The 16417-nt window shown below is 41.5% G+C and overlaps 1 protein-coding gene across 1 annotated transcript in view; it reads left to right on the top strand.

The window, feature by feature from the left end:
* ubl3a (ubiquitin-like 3a) overlaps positions 1–16417 on the top strand; it is an 82124-nt gene that overhangs the window by 49947 nt on the left and 15760 nt on the right. Inside the window, exon 2 of the mRNA XM_084320711.1 lies at positions 15506–15614. Coding sequence (XP_084176837.1) covers positions 15506–15614 — 109 coding nt within the window. The remainder of the gene's footprint in view (positions 1–15505; positions 15615–16417) is intronic.

The following is a 16417-nucleotide window of genomic DNA, read 5'->3' as shown; positions in this document are numbered from 1 at the left end:
ATTCATTCGCTCTGTTCTCATTCACTCTGTTCTCATTCACTCTGTTTTCATTGTCTGTTCTCATTCGCTCTGTTCTCATTCACTCTGTTATCATTCACTCTGTTCTCATTCACTCTGTTTTCATTCTCTGTTCTCATTCGCTCTGTTCTCATTCACTCTGTTATCATTCACTCTGTTCTCATTCACTCTGTTTTCATTCTCTGTTCTCATTCACTCTGTTCTCATTCACTCTGTTTTCATTCTCTGTTCTCATTCGCTCTGTTCTCATTCACTCTGTTATCATTCACTCTGTTCTCATTCACTCTGTTCTAGGGGTGTAACGATGCGACCTCACAACGATTAAATTCGATTACGATTCTTCAGGCAACGATTCAATGCATCATGAAATCTCTTCATTTGACCACGATTCGATTAGATTGGATTCGATAAATTCTATTCTATCAGTTAATTCCCCCCCAAATTTTGAATACACAAATGTGGCTGGGGGAACTGATTCACTCAGCATGCTGCATGAATGGACTATAGGTCAATAAAAACAATAACAAATAAATTAAAAACATAATTATATATTTTTTCATTTAGATTATAATCGATTCTAATCGATTCTAACATTTTCAAATCGATGCAGTTGAATCGTCACATTAGGATCGATGCATTTCGATGCATCGTTACACCCCTACTCTGTTCTCATTCTCTGTTCTCATTCTCTCTGTTCTCATTCTCTCTGTTCTCATTCTCTCTGTTCTCATTCTCTCTGTTCTCATTATCTCTGTTCTCATTCTCTCTGTTCTCATTCACTCTGTTCTCATTCTCTCTGTTCTCATTCTCTCTGTTCTCATTCACTCTGTTATGATTTTCTCTGTTCTCATTCTCTGTTCTCATTCACCCTATTCTCATTCATTCTATTCTCATTCACTCTATTCTCATTCACTCTATTCTCATTCACCCTATTCTCATTATCTCTATTCTCATTCACCCTATTCTCATTCTCTCTATTCTCATTCACTCTATTCTCATTCACTCTATTCTCATTCACTCTGTTCTCATTCACTCTATTCTCATTCACTATATCAGTAGTTGAGTCTCTAATAGTGGTCCTGGCAGTCGTATCTAACGGTGGAGTCTGCCCTTGCTATAGGCATTTGGCTTGCAATTATATTACTTGTTGTACAACAAACATGCACTCAGTAGTCAGTGGGAGTTGCAGGAGCATTTCATCTCTCTCTCTCTCTCTCTCTCTCTCTCTCTCTCTCTCTCTCTCTCTCTCTCTCTCTCTCTCTCTCTCTCTCTCTCTCTCTCTCTCTCTCTCTCTCTCTCTCTCTCTCTCTCTCTCTCTCTCTCTCACACACACACACACACACAGGACAAACAAACACACCTATCTATGTGATTTCTGGCCAGTGTAGCCATCTTGTTTAGCCAAATAGTGAACATTATAGTGAAAGAATACTTCATCTATAAGCACAACCCTGCTTAGCTTACACAATGTTGTTGTAACTTAGAGATTTGCAGAAAATAAATATTGTTTTCGTGCATAGATCATTCACTCATCAATGACGCACTCTCCCGGCTTCTGCCTGGTGGAGATAATAATTCTCTACACAGTTAGCTAACATTTCTCCCCAGTTAAACTGATTAGCAAGCTCATGTTAGCTAATAGTTGCAGTAATACTGCATACTAGGCTATTACATTAATACTGTAATGGGTCTCTGTAATTTGTAAACAACATTTTACTTCAATTTAAAAGGAGTTTATCCATTCACATTCACATTCATTCACTTGCATTTTACAAAGTGTGCTCACAAGCTAGCAAGCTGCTGTTTGGCCATTGGTAGGTCACTATCGAATTTAAAAGCACCAGCAAATTTAGATGAAAACACCCACTGATAAATTATTCAAACATTTATTTAGAAAATCCAGCACTCACATTGCACTAATGTTGCTTTTGGACATTTTGAGTTTGCTCTGCGTTGGGTGGGCTTGTCAGAACCAGTGGGCTGCTTGCCGGATCCGGCCCGGTGCCTGGATCTTACCCAAGTGTGTCTTGGATACACTGCAGGCGTCTCTCTATTCACATCCTCTCCTCTCCTAATATTCATTCATAGAGTCAGGCCGCTGTATTCACAGCAGCAGCAGCAGCACATGTACTGTGTGGAGAGTAGACTAACTATGTATGAGGCTGCTCTAATGAATTCCTACAGGAGACTTTCCCACTCCATAGTGTTTACCGGTAAGGAGGGTCTTAACACTTTGAGTGCCACGGACGCGTTTTGTCGTTAGGCCTAACAAAAATAATGGTTGGTTTCAGGTTGCCGACCGACCCTGCAGATTTATGTGCGACCCAATTTATTTTATGGGAGTTTCTATTGGCGGAAAAAAATACGCATTTTGTAGAGCGCCCTTTGTTCCAGTAGAGAGCGCCAGACTCCAGCAAATGGCCGCAAGCTACAGTGACTGTCAACATGGATGTGTGCACGGTAACCATTGTTTGTTTGTGCGGTGTGCCTCCTAAAATAGTCAGACTGGGTGCAAAAACATTTGAAGACGTGCTCCTAGAGGTAAAACAGTGCACTTGTTGCTTTATATCAGCAGCTGGCAAAGTGGATAGAGCGGACAAATGGACAGACATTGCCAACGATGTATTGTCAACCACCACCACCCAGCTTGGGTCCCATGCCGGCGCCGTGTTAAACTTATTTCAATTCAAGTACTTGGCACTGAAGTGCAAGGCTCCAGCGCCAGAACCTGTACCCTCCACAAGCCAGTCTGCCTTCGACTTGCTGTTTCGTGCACAGCAACGTATACATTTGCCTCCGCTGAGAACTGAACAAAATAAAAAAGACGAGTTGATGAATTCCATCATCAAGAGCCTCCAAACCAGGCGAGTGGGGTTTTCTGTCCAGGCGAGCACAAACCAAGGCTCAGAATTGGTGACGGTGAGTTAACTATTTTACTCAAATGGAACGAGTCTGTCTGTATGTACTGTATCGTTCTGTCATACTAATTGTTATGAAGAATGAGGAGGGGTTTATGCTTCTTTGGGGTTGTTTAATTCCATTGATATCGGTTACATACAGGTGAATACCTCGCTCGTCATCACACACAGCTACATGCTTTACATAGATATAGATAGCCACTAGATAGCCCGCGCTGCCGGCCAATGGAGAGCGACGTCATCGTAGGGCGGCCATCTTGCTCCAGGCAGCTCAGCTACCGATAACCCTCACTCAAGGCTGACTGGAGCAAAATGGCGGCGGTTCAGCGACGCTGGTGACTCCGCCTTAAGCTATCTAGTGTTCTATATATCTATGCATGCTTACACGTGTATTCCACGACAACAAACTAACTTCCGGTGCCACCCCCTATCTCTCCCGGTCGGAAACACACACCCAGCTAACAGTGACACACACAACGGCAGAACATTATAGTACGTTTCATTTTCATGCAAGCACTGTTTCTGTAATAGTATGAATTTGAGATAATATTTTTTACAATCAAGTTTAATTAAATAGTAAAAAAGTGCAGTCCTGGCATGTCAAGAATGAGAATATATAAAAAGCAAGTATTTCACAATATTTGCACAGCTCTCTGACGTCGGGATATTTAGTGAGTATATTTAGGGGTGGCATTTTTAGTACTACCTTTGTACATTGTACTTTTGTAGTACAGTGTCTTTGTATTTGAACCTTTAGTACATGTGTGGTATTTAATATAATAAAAGCTTTTTGCTGGGAGCAAAGAAGCACGTTGTCATGTTCTGTTTTAACCCTGCTGCCCAGTTTGTATTGGAGCTGGCAGAAGAAGCACGTTGTCATGTTCTGTTTTAACCCTGCTGCCAAGTTTGTATTGGAGCTGGCAGAAGAAGCACGTTGTCAATGACTGCATTTGGTCTTTCATGCACTGTTTAACATTGAAGACTTCACTTTAAATAAATGTTCTGTTTTAAAAGGAGTTGTCCATGTCTTCAATACTATAAAAGCAACAATATATGGATATTAAACATCCTGGCAGAGTACATGCACCTGTGGTGTCAAAAAAATAAAAAATAAAATAAAATAAATTCCCTACCTACCCATGGCCAAACTGACAGCCAACCTGAAACCAACTATTATTTTTGTTAGGCCTTAGTTCATGCCGCCAGTTGAATGCCAGCAACGCTATATAGCGTTTGTTTGTCGTATCTTTTTTTATTAGCGATTTGAATTCATATTTCATCAATCGAGCCTCAAGCTAGTGCTGCAGACTCTCTCTGAGCTCCATTGGGAAAATACCGCCCCCTATCATCTCTCCCTGTGTAACTGCACCCCATTAGATTAGACTGATGGGGGGGGGGGGGGGGGGGGGGGTCCAGTTTCCTCATTTAACTTTTCCGGCGAGGCATCTGAAGAGACCCAAGTGATCGCCGAGCCGGAAAACGCGTGGAATACATATTTACAGTACCCAACGCTGAATCAATAAACGTGATCGATATTTGGAATGGCGATCAGGAATTGGAATAATCTTTTTGGAGAACATCTGATCTGAGGTAAGCAATTTATTTTACCAGTCTTGGGGTAATCGGATCTGTTTTGACCTATATATCAGCGTGTGCCCCATGTGTGTGTGTGTGTGTGTGTGTGTGTGTGTGTGTGTGTGTGTGTGTGTGTGTGTGTGTGTGCGCTGATCAGGAAATGAGAGAATATATTTTTTCAGATTGCTTCTATAGCGTGCATAAGTACACATATACTATCGATAATCTAGCGTTTATTTGAAAACGATTCATAAATAGGCAGAAAAATGACAACGTTTTTTGTGTATGCCAGAATATTCCAGTAAATGCCGTTTATCACGGAATCTATATATTTTCCTGAAAAACGAGGGCTTTTCAAAATGCTAAAAAACGGAAATGAACCGATTAAAAACAATCCGTTTCGACAATGTTGACTGCAAACAAGTCATTGATAAGCGACGGGCAGATTAGACACATAGCCATAATTTATGACAGAGATTATGCGTTCACAACGCTATCATTGAAGTGGGTGCTGGCATTCAACCACGTTTTACCATGTTAACAAGTGGCACCACTTTATGCACGCACACGCGCACACACACACACACACACACACACACACTAGGGATGCCCCGATCACGTTTTTTTGCCACCAATACCGATCACCGATCGTCTATGAGCCATATCAGCCGATACCGATACCGATCGTTTTTGGTTTTATAAATCTTCTTTTTTTAAATATATAATTTATTTTAATTTTTTATAAAATATATATATTATACAATTATACTTATAGTTGTATTATCTGCGAGACATCGCCACCACGCAACAAGTCAAAATGCTCGCTATCTGCAAACAGCTCCACTGTCTGTGTGTATACTCTGCTTTGGTCAAATCACATTCAGCATGCCCTCAGCTAGCCCCTTTCGTGACTGCGATGCAAGCCAGGGGCTCGAATACGCATCGAATCAATGTTATAAGACATTGATATCAGGAGCTATCTGTAGCTACTGCTAGCCGGCTAGATAACGTTAAGACAACGCCTCAGTGAACTATTTAGTTTACTTGGTCATTTCGTGTAAACAGTGAGCTAACGTGAGCTAACGTTAGCTACCTAGCTAACGGAGGTATCATGCACTACTAGACTATTGCTGGAGCATTTGTTGATATCAGGAGCTATCAGTAGCTAGCCGGCTAGATAACGTTAAGACAACGCCTCAGTGAACTATTTAGTTTACTGGGACATTTCATATAAACAGTGAGCTAACATGAGCTATTACTGGGACATTTCATATAAACAGTGAGCTAACATGAGCTAACGTTAGCTACCTAGCTAACGGAGGTATCATGCACTACTAGACTATTGCTGGAGCATTTGTTGATATCAGGAGCTATCAGTAGCTAGCCAGCTAGATACCGTTAGACAATGCCTCATGTATTAAACTAAAAGTGAATAGTTGACTGGGTCATTTTGTTTAAACAGTAACGTTAGCTAGGTAGCTAACGTTAGCTCACAGAGGTTGCATGCACTAGACTAGAGCAGACTATTGCCGGAGGCAATAGGAGCCTCTGTTGACACGGGTCTGGGAGGGGCAGGGGGAGGAGGAGGGGCAGTGCGCTGCAGCTCTGTGTGCCTGAGAGAGAAGTCAGCGAGTGAGAACTCCGCTAAGAATTGGATCATGTTTTTCGATCGGTTTTCACGATCGGCGAAAATAAAGCATTACGGAATTCACCGATCTCATATTTATACTGAATATCGGCCGATACCGATCGCTGGCCGATTGATCGGGGCATCCCTAACACACACACACACACACACACACACACACACACACACACACACACACACACACACACACACACACACACACACACACACACACACACACACACACACACACACTCCTCTTCACTTGCTATCAAAACATATTCATTAGGAACTACGTTTCAGTAGGACCTTCAATGTACCAAAACATTGTTCTTTATAATTAATGTTTTAATTGCAAGTGAATAAGAGGGGAGTCCTTTGTGTGTGAGAGAGAGATGATAATGCTCAAAGGTGACCCTTATGTTAGCAAGAAGAGATAAAGTAATGGAAAGCAACAGTTGTGATTGGAGGATCAGGAAAGGAGGGTGGGGTAAGGTTTGAGATAGGTCAATTGGAATTGACCTATCACTGTCGGCTCACAGCTGGAATAGAGAGAGAGAGAGAGAGAGAGAGAGAGAGAGAGAGAGAGAGAGAGAGAGAGAGAGAAATGGTAAATGGCTGCTTTTTTATATAGCGCTTTTATCCAAAACGCTTTACAATTTGTTACTCACATTTTACCCATTCACTCACACATTCACTCACACATTCACACACCGATGGCGGAGGCAACCATGCATTCATTGGGAGTAATTAGGGGTTAAGTGTCTTGCTCAAGGACACATCGACATGCTGCCCCGGGAGGAGCGGGAATCGAACCGGGAACCTGCCAGACGACTGCTCTACCTCCTGAGCCACTGTCGCCCCTAAGAGAGAGAGTGAGAGAGAGAGAGAGAGAGAGAGAGAGAGAGGAGAGAGGGAGAGGGAGGGAGAGGGAGAGAGGGAGAGAGGGAGAGAGAGAGAGAGAGAGAGAGAGAGAGAGAGAGAGAGAGAGAGAGAGAGAGAGAGATGAAAGGAAGGAAGGAAGGGTAGAGTGAAGTCTGTTCAGTTCCATACTGTTATCGGGTTAGTCACCAACCTCTGGCTGTTGTCATGGCGATACCATGGAAGAGAGAGAGCAACAATTTACTTTCAGATGTTTCTTTCTCCTTCTCTTGCTCCTTCCTCATGCTCGCACCTTCCTTTTGCTTCTCATTCTGTTTTTGTTTTTCTCTCTTATCACATTCTTTATGCACCTTTGTACAATTTAGACCAAGAAGAACACGAAGGTCTGCGGACGTGACCATTTAAATCTTCCAGTCAGTCAATAAGTTGCTAACGTTCCACAGTCATTCCGAGTCATTGACCCTTTCACTACCACACTACCAAAGGGTTAACCCTTTCACTGCAACAATACAAAAGGTTAACCCTTTCACTGTCACACGACAAAGGGTTAGCCCTTTCACTACCACACTACATAAGGTTAACCCTTTCACTACCACACTACAGACGGTTAACTCTTTCACTACCAGGTTAACCTTCTGTAGTGTGGTAGTGAAAGGGTTAAGTGCCTCGGGACACAGCGCTGACGGTTTGCTGATGTCACTGACTGAAGCACAGGTTGTGACGCTCGTACTACCAGCAGATGGCTCCAGTGATGAATGTTCAACAGTTACAGTTCAAGTAGGCTAATTATCATCACAGCCGGCATATGGCAGTGAGACCTCCAGGCAAGATTTCATGTCTTCTATCAGTTTAGAGAGAGAGAGAGAGAGATAGAGAGAGAGAGCTTAGTCCAGCTTAGTGATAGCTTGTTTGCCACAGAAAGTGAATAAAAGCCTTGCATGGAATGTTTGTGTAGTTCTCAGTCTTAAACAAAAGCACTGCCGTCTTCAGCGTGCCCACGGGTGCCGACCAAAAATCACAAAAAATTTGCAAATTAAGTTGTCATAATTGTGTAATACTTTTAATGATGCACAGCATCACATCAGCCCTAAGCTTTCCCCAGTGTTTCTCTTTGTTCTCTGTCTTCCAACATGGCTGCCTGTAACATAGGAAGTTATGAACCATTGTTTTGTACATGGAAATAGAAGAGGCAACGGTTGTTATGTGTAAAACAACGATTATATATATATATATCAACAAAAATATATCAACAAAAACTTAGTAATTTGGTTGTCTTATTACTGGTTCTTGTAAACAAGTCACAGTGGTTTACCTACTCTACCACTGCACAGAAGTTAGGCATTTTATTTTGCAAAAGGTTACCAATGGTTACAGGCAGCCATACTGGAAGAAAGAGAACTAAACAAACATCCTGTGCAAGGCCTCTATTGAGGCAAACTGGCTCTACTTTAATCATGTCATCTTCACTGCCAGTCACAACAACGTTCAACTTGCTTACACAGCTAAGTCTAATGACATAGAATCATTGGCTAGCGACTGGCTGGATTGAACTGGTTTCATACAAAGTGCCATGCCTGTGAAGCGCCACTAGGGTCAGACTGGCTGTGAGTGAGTGAGTGAGTGAGTGAGTGAGTGAGTGAGTGAGTGAGTGAGTGAGTGAGTGAGTGAGTGAGTGAGTGAGTGAGTGAGTGAGTGAGTGAGTGAGTGAGTGAGTGAGTGAGTGAGTGAGTGAGTGAGTGAGTGAGTGAGTGAGTGAGTGAGTGAGTGAGTGAGTGAGTGAGTGAGTGAGTGAGTGAGTGAGTGAGTGAGTGAGTGAGTGAGTGAGTGAGTGAGTGAGTGAGTGAGTGAGTGAGTGAGTGAGTGAGTGAGTGAGTGAAAGAAATCCTGGGTCCATGAGGTGCTTTGTAATAATACCGTACTTTAGATTCTAGAAAACGGCATCACATATTGCAACTGCAATATATCTGTCAATATAATTGTAATACGATATAGTGTCCAATGTCCATATTGTGCAGCACTTGTCTCCATCAATATCTCTCTCTCTCTCTCTCTCTCTCTCTCTCTCTCTCTCTCTCTCTCTCTCTCTCTCTCTCTCTCTCTCTCTCTCTATCTCTCTCTCTCTCTCTCTCTCTCTCTCTCTCTCTCTCTCTCTCTCTCTCTCTCTCTCTCTCTCTCTCTCTCTCTCTCTCTCTCTCTCTCTCTCTCTCTATATATATTTGTGTGCCTGACTATTTTACATGCCTGCATGCGTTGGCAGGTGTGTTCATGTCTGTATGAGGGGACTGCATAGTGTATGCAAGGTTCTAGTGAAAGTGAAAGGTCAATGCTTCAGAGTATATCTGATCTTTCATGATGTGCTTTGGGTCCATCTACTACGTGGGCTACTGTGAATGAGAGCGGTTGTGTTGTGAGGTAGATGTTGAGGTCAGGATCTGTTGGTTTCTCAATATCACCAGGTGTGTGCGTGTGCACTGGGTCTCTGTCTGTGTGTGTGTATGTGGCTCTCCCATGCTCAGAACTATAAGCTGATTTGATAAAGTGCTTAGAGTGATCTCTGTTTCAATCCGTTGGTGTTAGCTCTGTTACATCACAGCAGCCGTCCGTGTGTGTGTGTGTGTGTGTGTGTGTGTGTGTGTGTGTGTGTGTGTGTGTGTGTGTGTGTGTGTGTGTGTGTGTGTGTGTGTGTGTATGTGTGTGTGTATAGCTCCAGGGACTGGGGGTTGGGGGGGGCTTGGAAGGGAAGGGGGTGGATGTAGAAGGCTAACAGACGCTAGGCACATGAGAACGCACTAGGAACAGTGACACACATGCCTGTGCCTGGGCCAGACACACACATATTGCACACACAAAGCATAAACATAGAGACAGACCTGCGCTCTGGCTTTTAAAGGCGCACCACTGTTAAACCCATGTACCGACAGTTGAACGGATGAACTAAAAATAACTTGTGTTGCTATTGTGTATTGGTGTATTAGGGCTGCCATCTCTCAGTCAGCTTCCAGGGCATAAAAGAAAATATTGTTTGTTTCCTGTTGGTTGTCAGACAGTTAAGGCCATGGGTAGGTAGGGAATTTATTTTATTTCATTTTTTTATTTTATTCTTTCCCACGGCGACTATGGATAGGGAATTTCTTTATTTAATTAAAATGTTCACAACAACATGGATGCATGTACTCTACCAGCATGTTTAATATCCATAATACTAAAGGTTTGACTAAGATTTCTATGAAACTTTATTGTAATTTTATTTATTTATTTAAATATATATTTTTTTAAACGCATAAAATAAATTGGGTCGCACCTAAATCGGCATGGTCGGTCGGCAACCGGAAACAAACCATTTTTTCTTTTAGGCCCAGTCAGTGTGGTCACTGTGTCGACCAAGACTTAAAGGGCGGGATCCACAAAGAATGGATTGCACGGTGCTAATTGCACCCTTACTTACAATTCATTATGAATTGAAAATGGGGGACCCTGTAAACAAGACGAAAGTCTTTCTCTGGTCTGCATCCTCTTAACAATTGTGTGTATTGAGCCGTACTGTATTGTACCCCTTCTGCAATTTGTTAAAAAATAAAATAAAAATTATTTAAATAAATATTATCATTATTATTTATTTAGAACAATTTGTTAATATATAATATATAATATTGCAGCGAGAGTTGTCTGCATCTAGCTTTGTAAAGTGTAACCACACTTGCGACCATTTTCGGCTTGCCATTGCCCCGACTGCTTTGTTGTTGAATCAAGTAAAATCCAAGGTAAGCCTGTATTGGAGGTGAGGACAACAGCCTGCTCCTGAACATTGGTAAAACCAAGGAGCTGATCGTGGATTTTTAGGAGAACACAGCAGGGGACACACACACCACTGTGGATAAAACAGGGCTACCATGGACAGGGTGAGCAGCTTTAAGTACCTGGGGGTCCACATCTCAGAGGATCTGACATGGACAACACACATAGACTCAGTCGTAAAGAAGGCGAAGCAGCGCCTCTACCACCTGAGACAGTTAAGGAAGTTCAGAGTATCGGGGAAGATACTCCAGTCCTTCTACTCCGGAGCTGTAGAGAGCATCTTGACTGGAAACATCACTGCCTGGTATGGAAACAGCAAGGCACAGGACAAGAAGGCCCTACAGAGAGTGGTGCGCTCAGCTGAGCGTACTACGGGTATTGCACTACCACCCCTGCAGGACTTATATAACAAGAGGTGCAAATCCAGAGCCTGCAGAATAATAAAAGACCCTCACCACCCCAACAACAGCCTGTTCAAGCTGCTGCGGTCAGGCAAACGCCTGCGCACACCAGCAACTAGGACAGAGAGACTTCGGCTCAGCTTCTTCCCCCAGGCCATCAGAGTCTTGACTGAACACTGAAATCTCCACACACAAGCACACATGAGCACACACACAACACAGACACTGTATACGCTAGGGCTGGGCGATATGATGATATTATATAAATATCGGGTACAGTTCATTAACAATACACTTTTTCAACGTATCGTGGATATCGTGATGTTTTGCCCAATAGGATTGTGTCGCGTCAATCTGGTCCACACGTTACTCGTTCATATCTCAGCCCGTGTTGAGATATGCCCATTCCGCGGTCTGTTAATAAAGTTTTCAATCAGACAGATGTATGGAAAGGCTTTTATTATAACATTCGTTGAGGTAAAATCATTATGGCTCATTTAGTCATCCTGTGGTGCACTGGTCTCCTACTAGTCGGTCGCGGGGAGCTAATGTAAGTAGCTTTGTTGATGTCAGCACACCGGACATTCAGGAAGTCAAAAACTAATGGCGCTTGCCGATTGGTGCTAAGAACAGCAGGGCGGGTGCAAGCGGTGTGACGTAATTGGCAGACTCGACTGTCAATCAAAATTATTCAGTTGTCCGTCAGAATGAATGAAAACTTTATTAACATATTGCAGAATGGGTACAATACAGTACAGGAGGATGAAGACCAGAAAAAGACTTTCGGCTTTTTTACATAAGGGTCCTCCATTTTCAATTCATCAAAACATTTAGAGACATACAAATATACAGTAGTTTCATAAAAATGCTAAAATGCTATTGATTGATTGATTGATTTAAAACTTTATTAACATATTGCAGAATGGGTACAGTACAGCTCAATACATACAATTATTTTTTTTTTTATCCACTTTTTCTCCCATTTTTCTATATTTTCTCCCATCCCAATTTCGTATCATCCAATTTCAACCCTCCCCTGTCACGAACGCTGTTTCTTGCCTCCCACAAGCCGGCTGCAATGTGGACTAAGTCATACATAGCACAAGTCCCCTCCGGTACTTGAGGTAACAGCAGTCGCATCTTTTCACCTGCGCAGCTCGATCTCTCAGTGTCGAGGAGTAACGCGTGGGAGGCTCACGCTGCCCCCGACACTTCCTGATTCTACTGCGCAGGCGCACCAACCGACTTGTAGGAGTCGCTTGTTCACAACGCCCGATCCCCACCCTTCAGTTTCCCTCCCCGTAATACGGCCAATGTGTATTACTGCGGACGACCAGCTAAACTGAAAACAATGTGGAGAGCTGGATTCGAACACGCGAACCCAGCGTCTCCACATTGGTGGCGAGTGCCTTGCCCACTACACCACCTAGCCGCCCTTAATACATACAATTGTTAAGGGGATGCAGACCAGAGAAAGACTTTTGTCTTGTTTACATCAGGGTCCCCCATTTTCAATTCATCATATTTCATATCTAAATCATATAATATCTCATTGCTAAATATATGCAATATATTTATAATCAAATAATCCAATAATCTAAATCTAATATATAATATAAAAATGCTAAATGCATGGGTATTTTATTTTGTCTTTAATGTTAGCTTGCAAACTCAAATACTGTCTTGGTAAGCCTCATAATGAATCGTTTGGGGTAAAAAAGAAAAACATCGTGATGTGTATCGTGTATCGCCGAAAGGTCAGAAAATATCGTGATATCATATTTAGGCCATATCGCCCAGCCCTAGTATACGCTCACACACTAGCAGTCACTTTAACATCAGCACACACTCACCCATGCTGCACACGCTCACACTCAATGGTCACTTTACACAATGGAAAGGTCACTTTACTTTATAAAAAATAAAAATAAAAAAAGAACGGGAGTGGTTAGATGGATATAGCAAGATAGCATAAGGATATATAGTATAACTGTATATTGTATAGTATAGTATTGTATAGTAGTGTACATAAGACCCAGTGCCTCATCTGTAGCTTAACACTGTATTGCACTATCGCAGGACCTTAGCATGTCTTTTACCATGCTTTTTAAACTTTATGTACATTATACCTGTTATAATAATAATAATAATAATAATAATAATAATAATAATAATAATAATAATAATAATAATAATAATAATAACTTTATTTGTATATCACTTTTCATACAGAGGTTGCAGTTGAAAGTGCTTCACAACAGTAAAAAATACAGGCATAAGCGAGCATAAACATTTAAAATGTAAATACAAAGAGATAGAGAGGTAGCAAGGTTAGGCAAATCACAGTTCTTCAACAATACAAATAATAAAATAGAATAGATTAGATAGAGTAAAAAAGTGCGGTTTGATTCAGTTTAAAATAGGCTAAAAATAATAAGATAGAACGGACAGTAAAAAGTGTGATAAGATTGTTCAATAAAGAAAAAAAATATATAACAACAGAGCAGTTATTTATTCTTATTACTTGTATTATTGCACAATCACTGTGGGCATGACCACCCGCATTTCACTGTATGCCCTGTATGCCGTGACAAATAAAACTCTTGACATGACTTGATTGTGCACGTGAACGTTGGCGTGAACGTGCGGTACACTTCATAGGTCGGTACCCTTAAAAGGACCAGATTCAGTACCCATCCCTAGACAGAGCGTGTTCATACTGAGGGTGTTCATACTGAGGGTGTTCATACTGAGGGTGTTCATACTGAGGGTGTTCATACTGAGGGTGTTCATACTGAGGGTGTTCATACTGAGGGTGTTCATACTGAGGGTGTTCATACTGAGGGTGTTCATGCTGAGGGTGTTCATGCTGAGGGTGTTCATGCTGAGGGTGTTCATGCTGAGGGTGTTCATGCTGAGGGTGTTCATACTGAGGGTGTTCATGCTGAGGGTGTTCATGCTGAGGGTGTTCATGCTGAGGGTGTTCATGCTGAGGGTGTTCATACTGAGGGTGTTCATACCGAGGGTGTTCATGCTGAGGGTGTTCATACTGAGGGTGTTCATACTGAGGGTGTTCATGCTGAGGGTGTTCATACTGAGGGTGTTCATGCTGAGGGTGTTCATACTGAGGGTGTTCATACTGAGGGTGTTCATACTGAGGGTGTTCATGCTGAGGGTGTTCATACTGAGGGTGTTCATGCTGAGGGTGTTCATACTGGTGTTCATGCTGAGGGTGTTCATACTGAGGGTGTTCATGCTGAGGGTGTTCATACTGGTGTTCATACTGAGGGTGTTCATGCTGAGGGTGTTCATACTGAGGGTGTTCATACTGAGGGTGTTCATACTGAAAAAGTATAAGAAATGTCTCACTCCATTTAAAGTGGTCCTTCTACGTGATTCAATCAACTAATCGATTAGTCGACAAATTCATATGACGTTTCTTTAGTCGAGCACAACTCTCTAAACTAAAGATGATGTGTTTTTTTGTGTACTAGTATTATAATGGTAGGCAGGCAACGCTGTTGTGATGGACGACACAGATGCCCCCGTAAGCACAAGCTACATTTAGTTCAGTTCCATATGCAGCACCCGTTGTTTGGTTGATTTAAAAGCAATAAGGGATCAGAATGATTTTTTTTTTTACATATATTTGAAACAATATATAACAATGACATGTTCAAATGTATTGTCATTATACAGCACAAGTACAGTGCAACAAAAATATGTTTCGCATCCAGCCAAATGTGCAAATGTGACAGTAACAGGCACTCACACTGAATCAAATGTGTTTTGCACACCATATTATAAAAGCACTCCTGCAATGTCTTCGTACATGTGCATTGTTTCAATGTGCCATTTGATGTGTCCTTACATTATGTATAACATCTGTATTAGGATGAATGTCACATCTAATATATGCTAGTGCATATGTGATATTTCAATGTGATGGGTTCATTAGAACTGTGGTGGATACTGTAGGTTTTCTGAATTGTCTCATGCCTAAATGTCCTTGTCTGAGAATAATTCATTTTCAAAATTAATATTGCATTATTCTATCTTAGTGATAAAAAAATATATATGAAAAAGTGAAGCATTCGAATATTGAGTTTGATGTTGATTATCATGACAACGATTGAGGCTTTGAAGCTTAGAAGCATTTAGGTCAGCCCTATTGTGTCCCACCCTAACATCTCTCTCTCTCTCTCTCTCTCTCTCTCTCTCTCTCTCTCTCTCTCTCTCTCTCTCTCTCTCTCTCTCTCTCTCTCTTTCTCTCTCTCTGTGTATTGCAGATCAATCTACGGCTGATCTTGGTCAGCGGGAAGACGAAAGAATTCCTCTTCTCTCCGAATGAATCGGCGGCAGACATCGCCAAACATGTCTATGACAACTGGCCAATGGGTGAGCAGAACTACTACTAGAATATCAGCAGTAGTAATATCAGCAGTAGTAATATCAGCAGTAGTAATATCAGCAGTAGTAATATCAGCAGTAGTAATATCAGCAGTAGTAATATCAGCAATCAGCAGTAGTAATATCAGCAGTAGTAATATCAGCAGTAGTAATATCAGCAGTAGTAATTAGAGGTGTAACGATGCATCGATTAATCGGAATGCATCGATTCTAATGTGACGATTCAACTGCATCGATTTGAAAATGTTAGAATAGATTATAATCGAAATTAATCAAAATAATAAAAAGAAAATAATATATATTTTGTGTGTATTGTTTTTATTGACCTATAGTCCATTCATGCTGAGTGAATCAGTTCCCCCAGCCACATTTGTGTATTCAAAATATTTTGGGGAATTAACTGATCGAATTAATCTAATCGAATCGTGGTCAAATGAAGAGATTTCATGATGCATTGAATCGTTGCCTGAATAATCGTAATCGAAATTAATCGTTGTGAGGTTGCAATCGTTACACCCCTAGTAGCAGCAGTAGTAATAGCAGCAGTAGTAATATCAGTAATATCAGCAGTAGTAAGCAGCAGTAGTAATATCAGTAATATCAGCAGTAGTAATAGCTGCAGTAGTAATACTTTAAATAGAGTAAAAACTTAACACTCGCTTATACGTTTTTACTCTATTTAGAGTTAATTTAACTCTTACACAAGAGCAAGAGTCAATTTAACACCAATTCTGAGTTGGGACCAAATACACTCGGGAATAGTGTTAATTTGACACTGCAAGATTGACTGT

The sequence above is a fragment of the Notolepis coatsorum genome (genome assembly GCF_963971535.1).
Source record: "Notolepis coatsorum genome assembly, chromosome: 8".
Classification (NCBI taxonomy): Eukaryota; Metazoa; Chordata; class Actinopteri; order Aulopiformes; family Paralepididae; genus Notolepis; species Notolepis coatsorum.
Note: the sequence above shows the minus strand (reverse complement) of the source record. Positions and strands in the feature narration are given on the sequence as shown.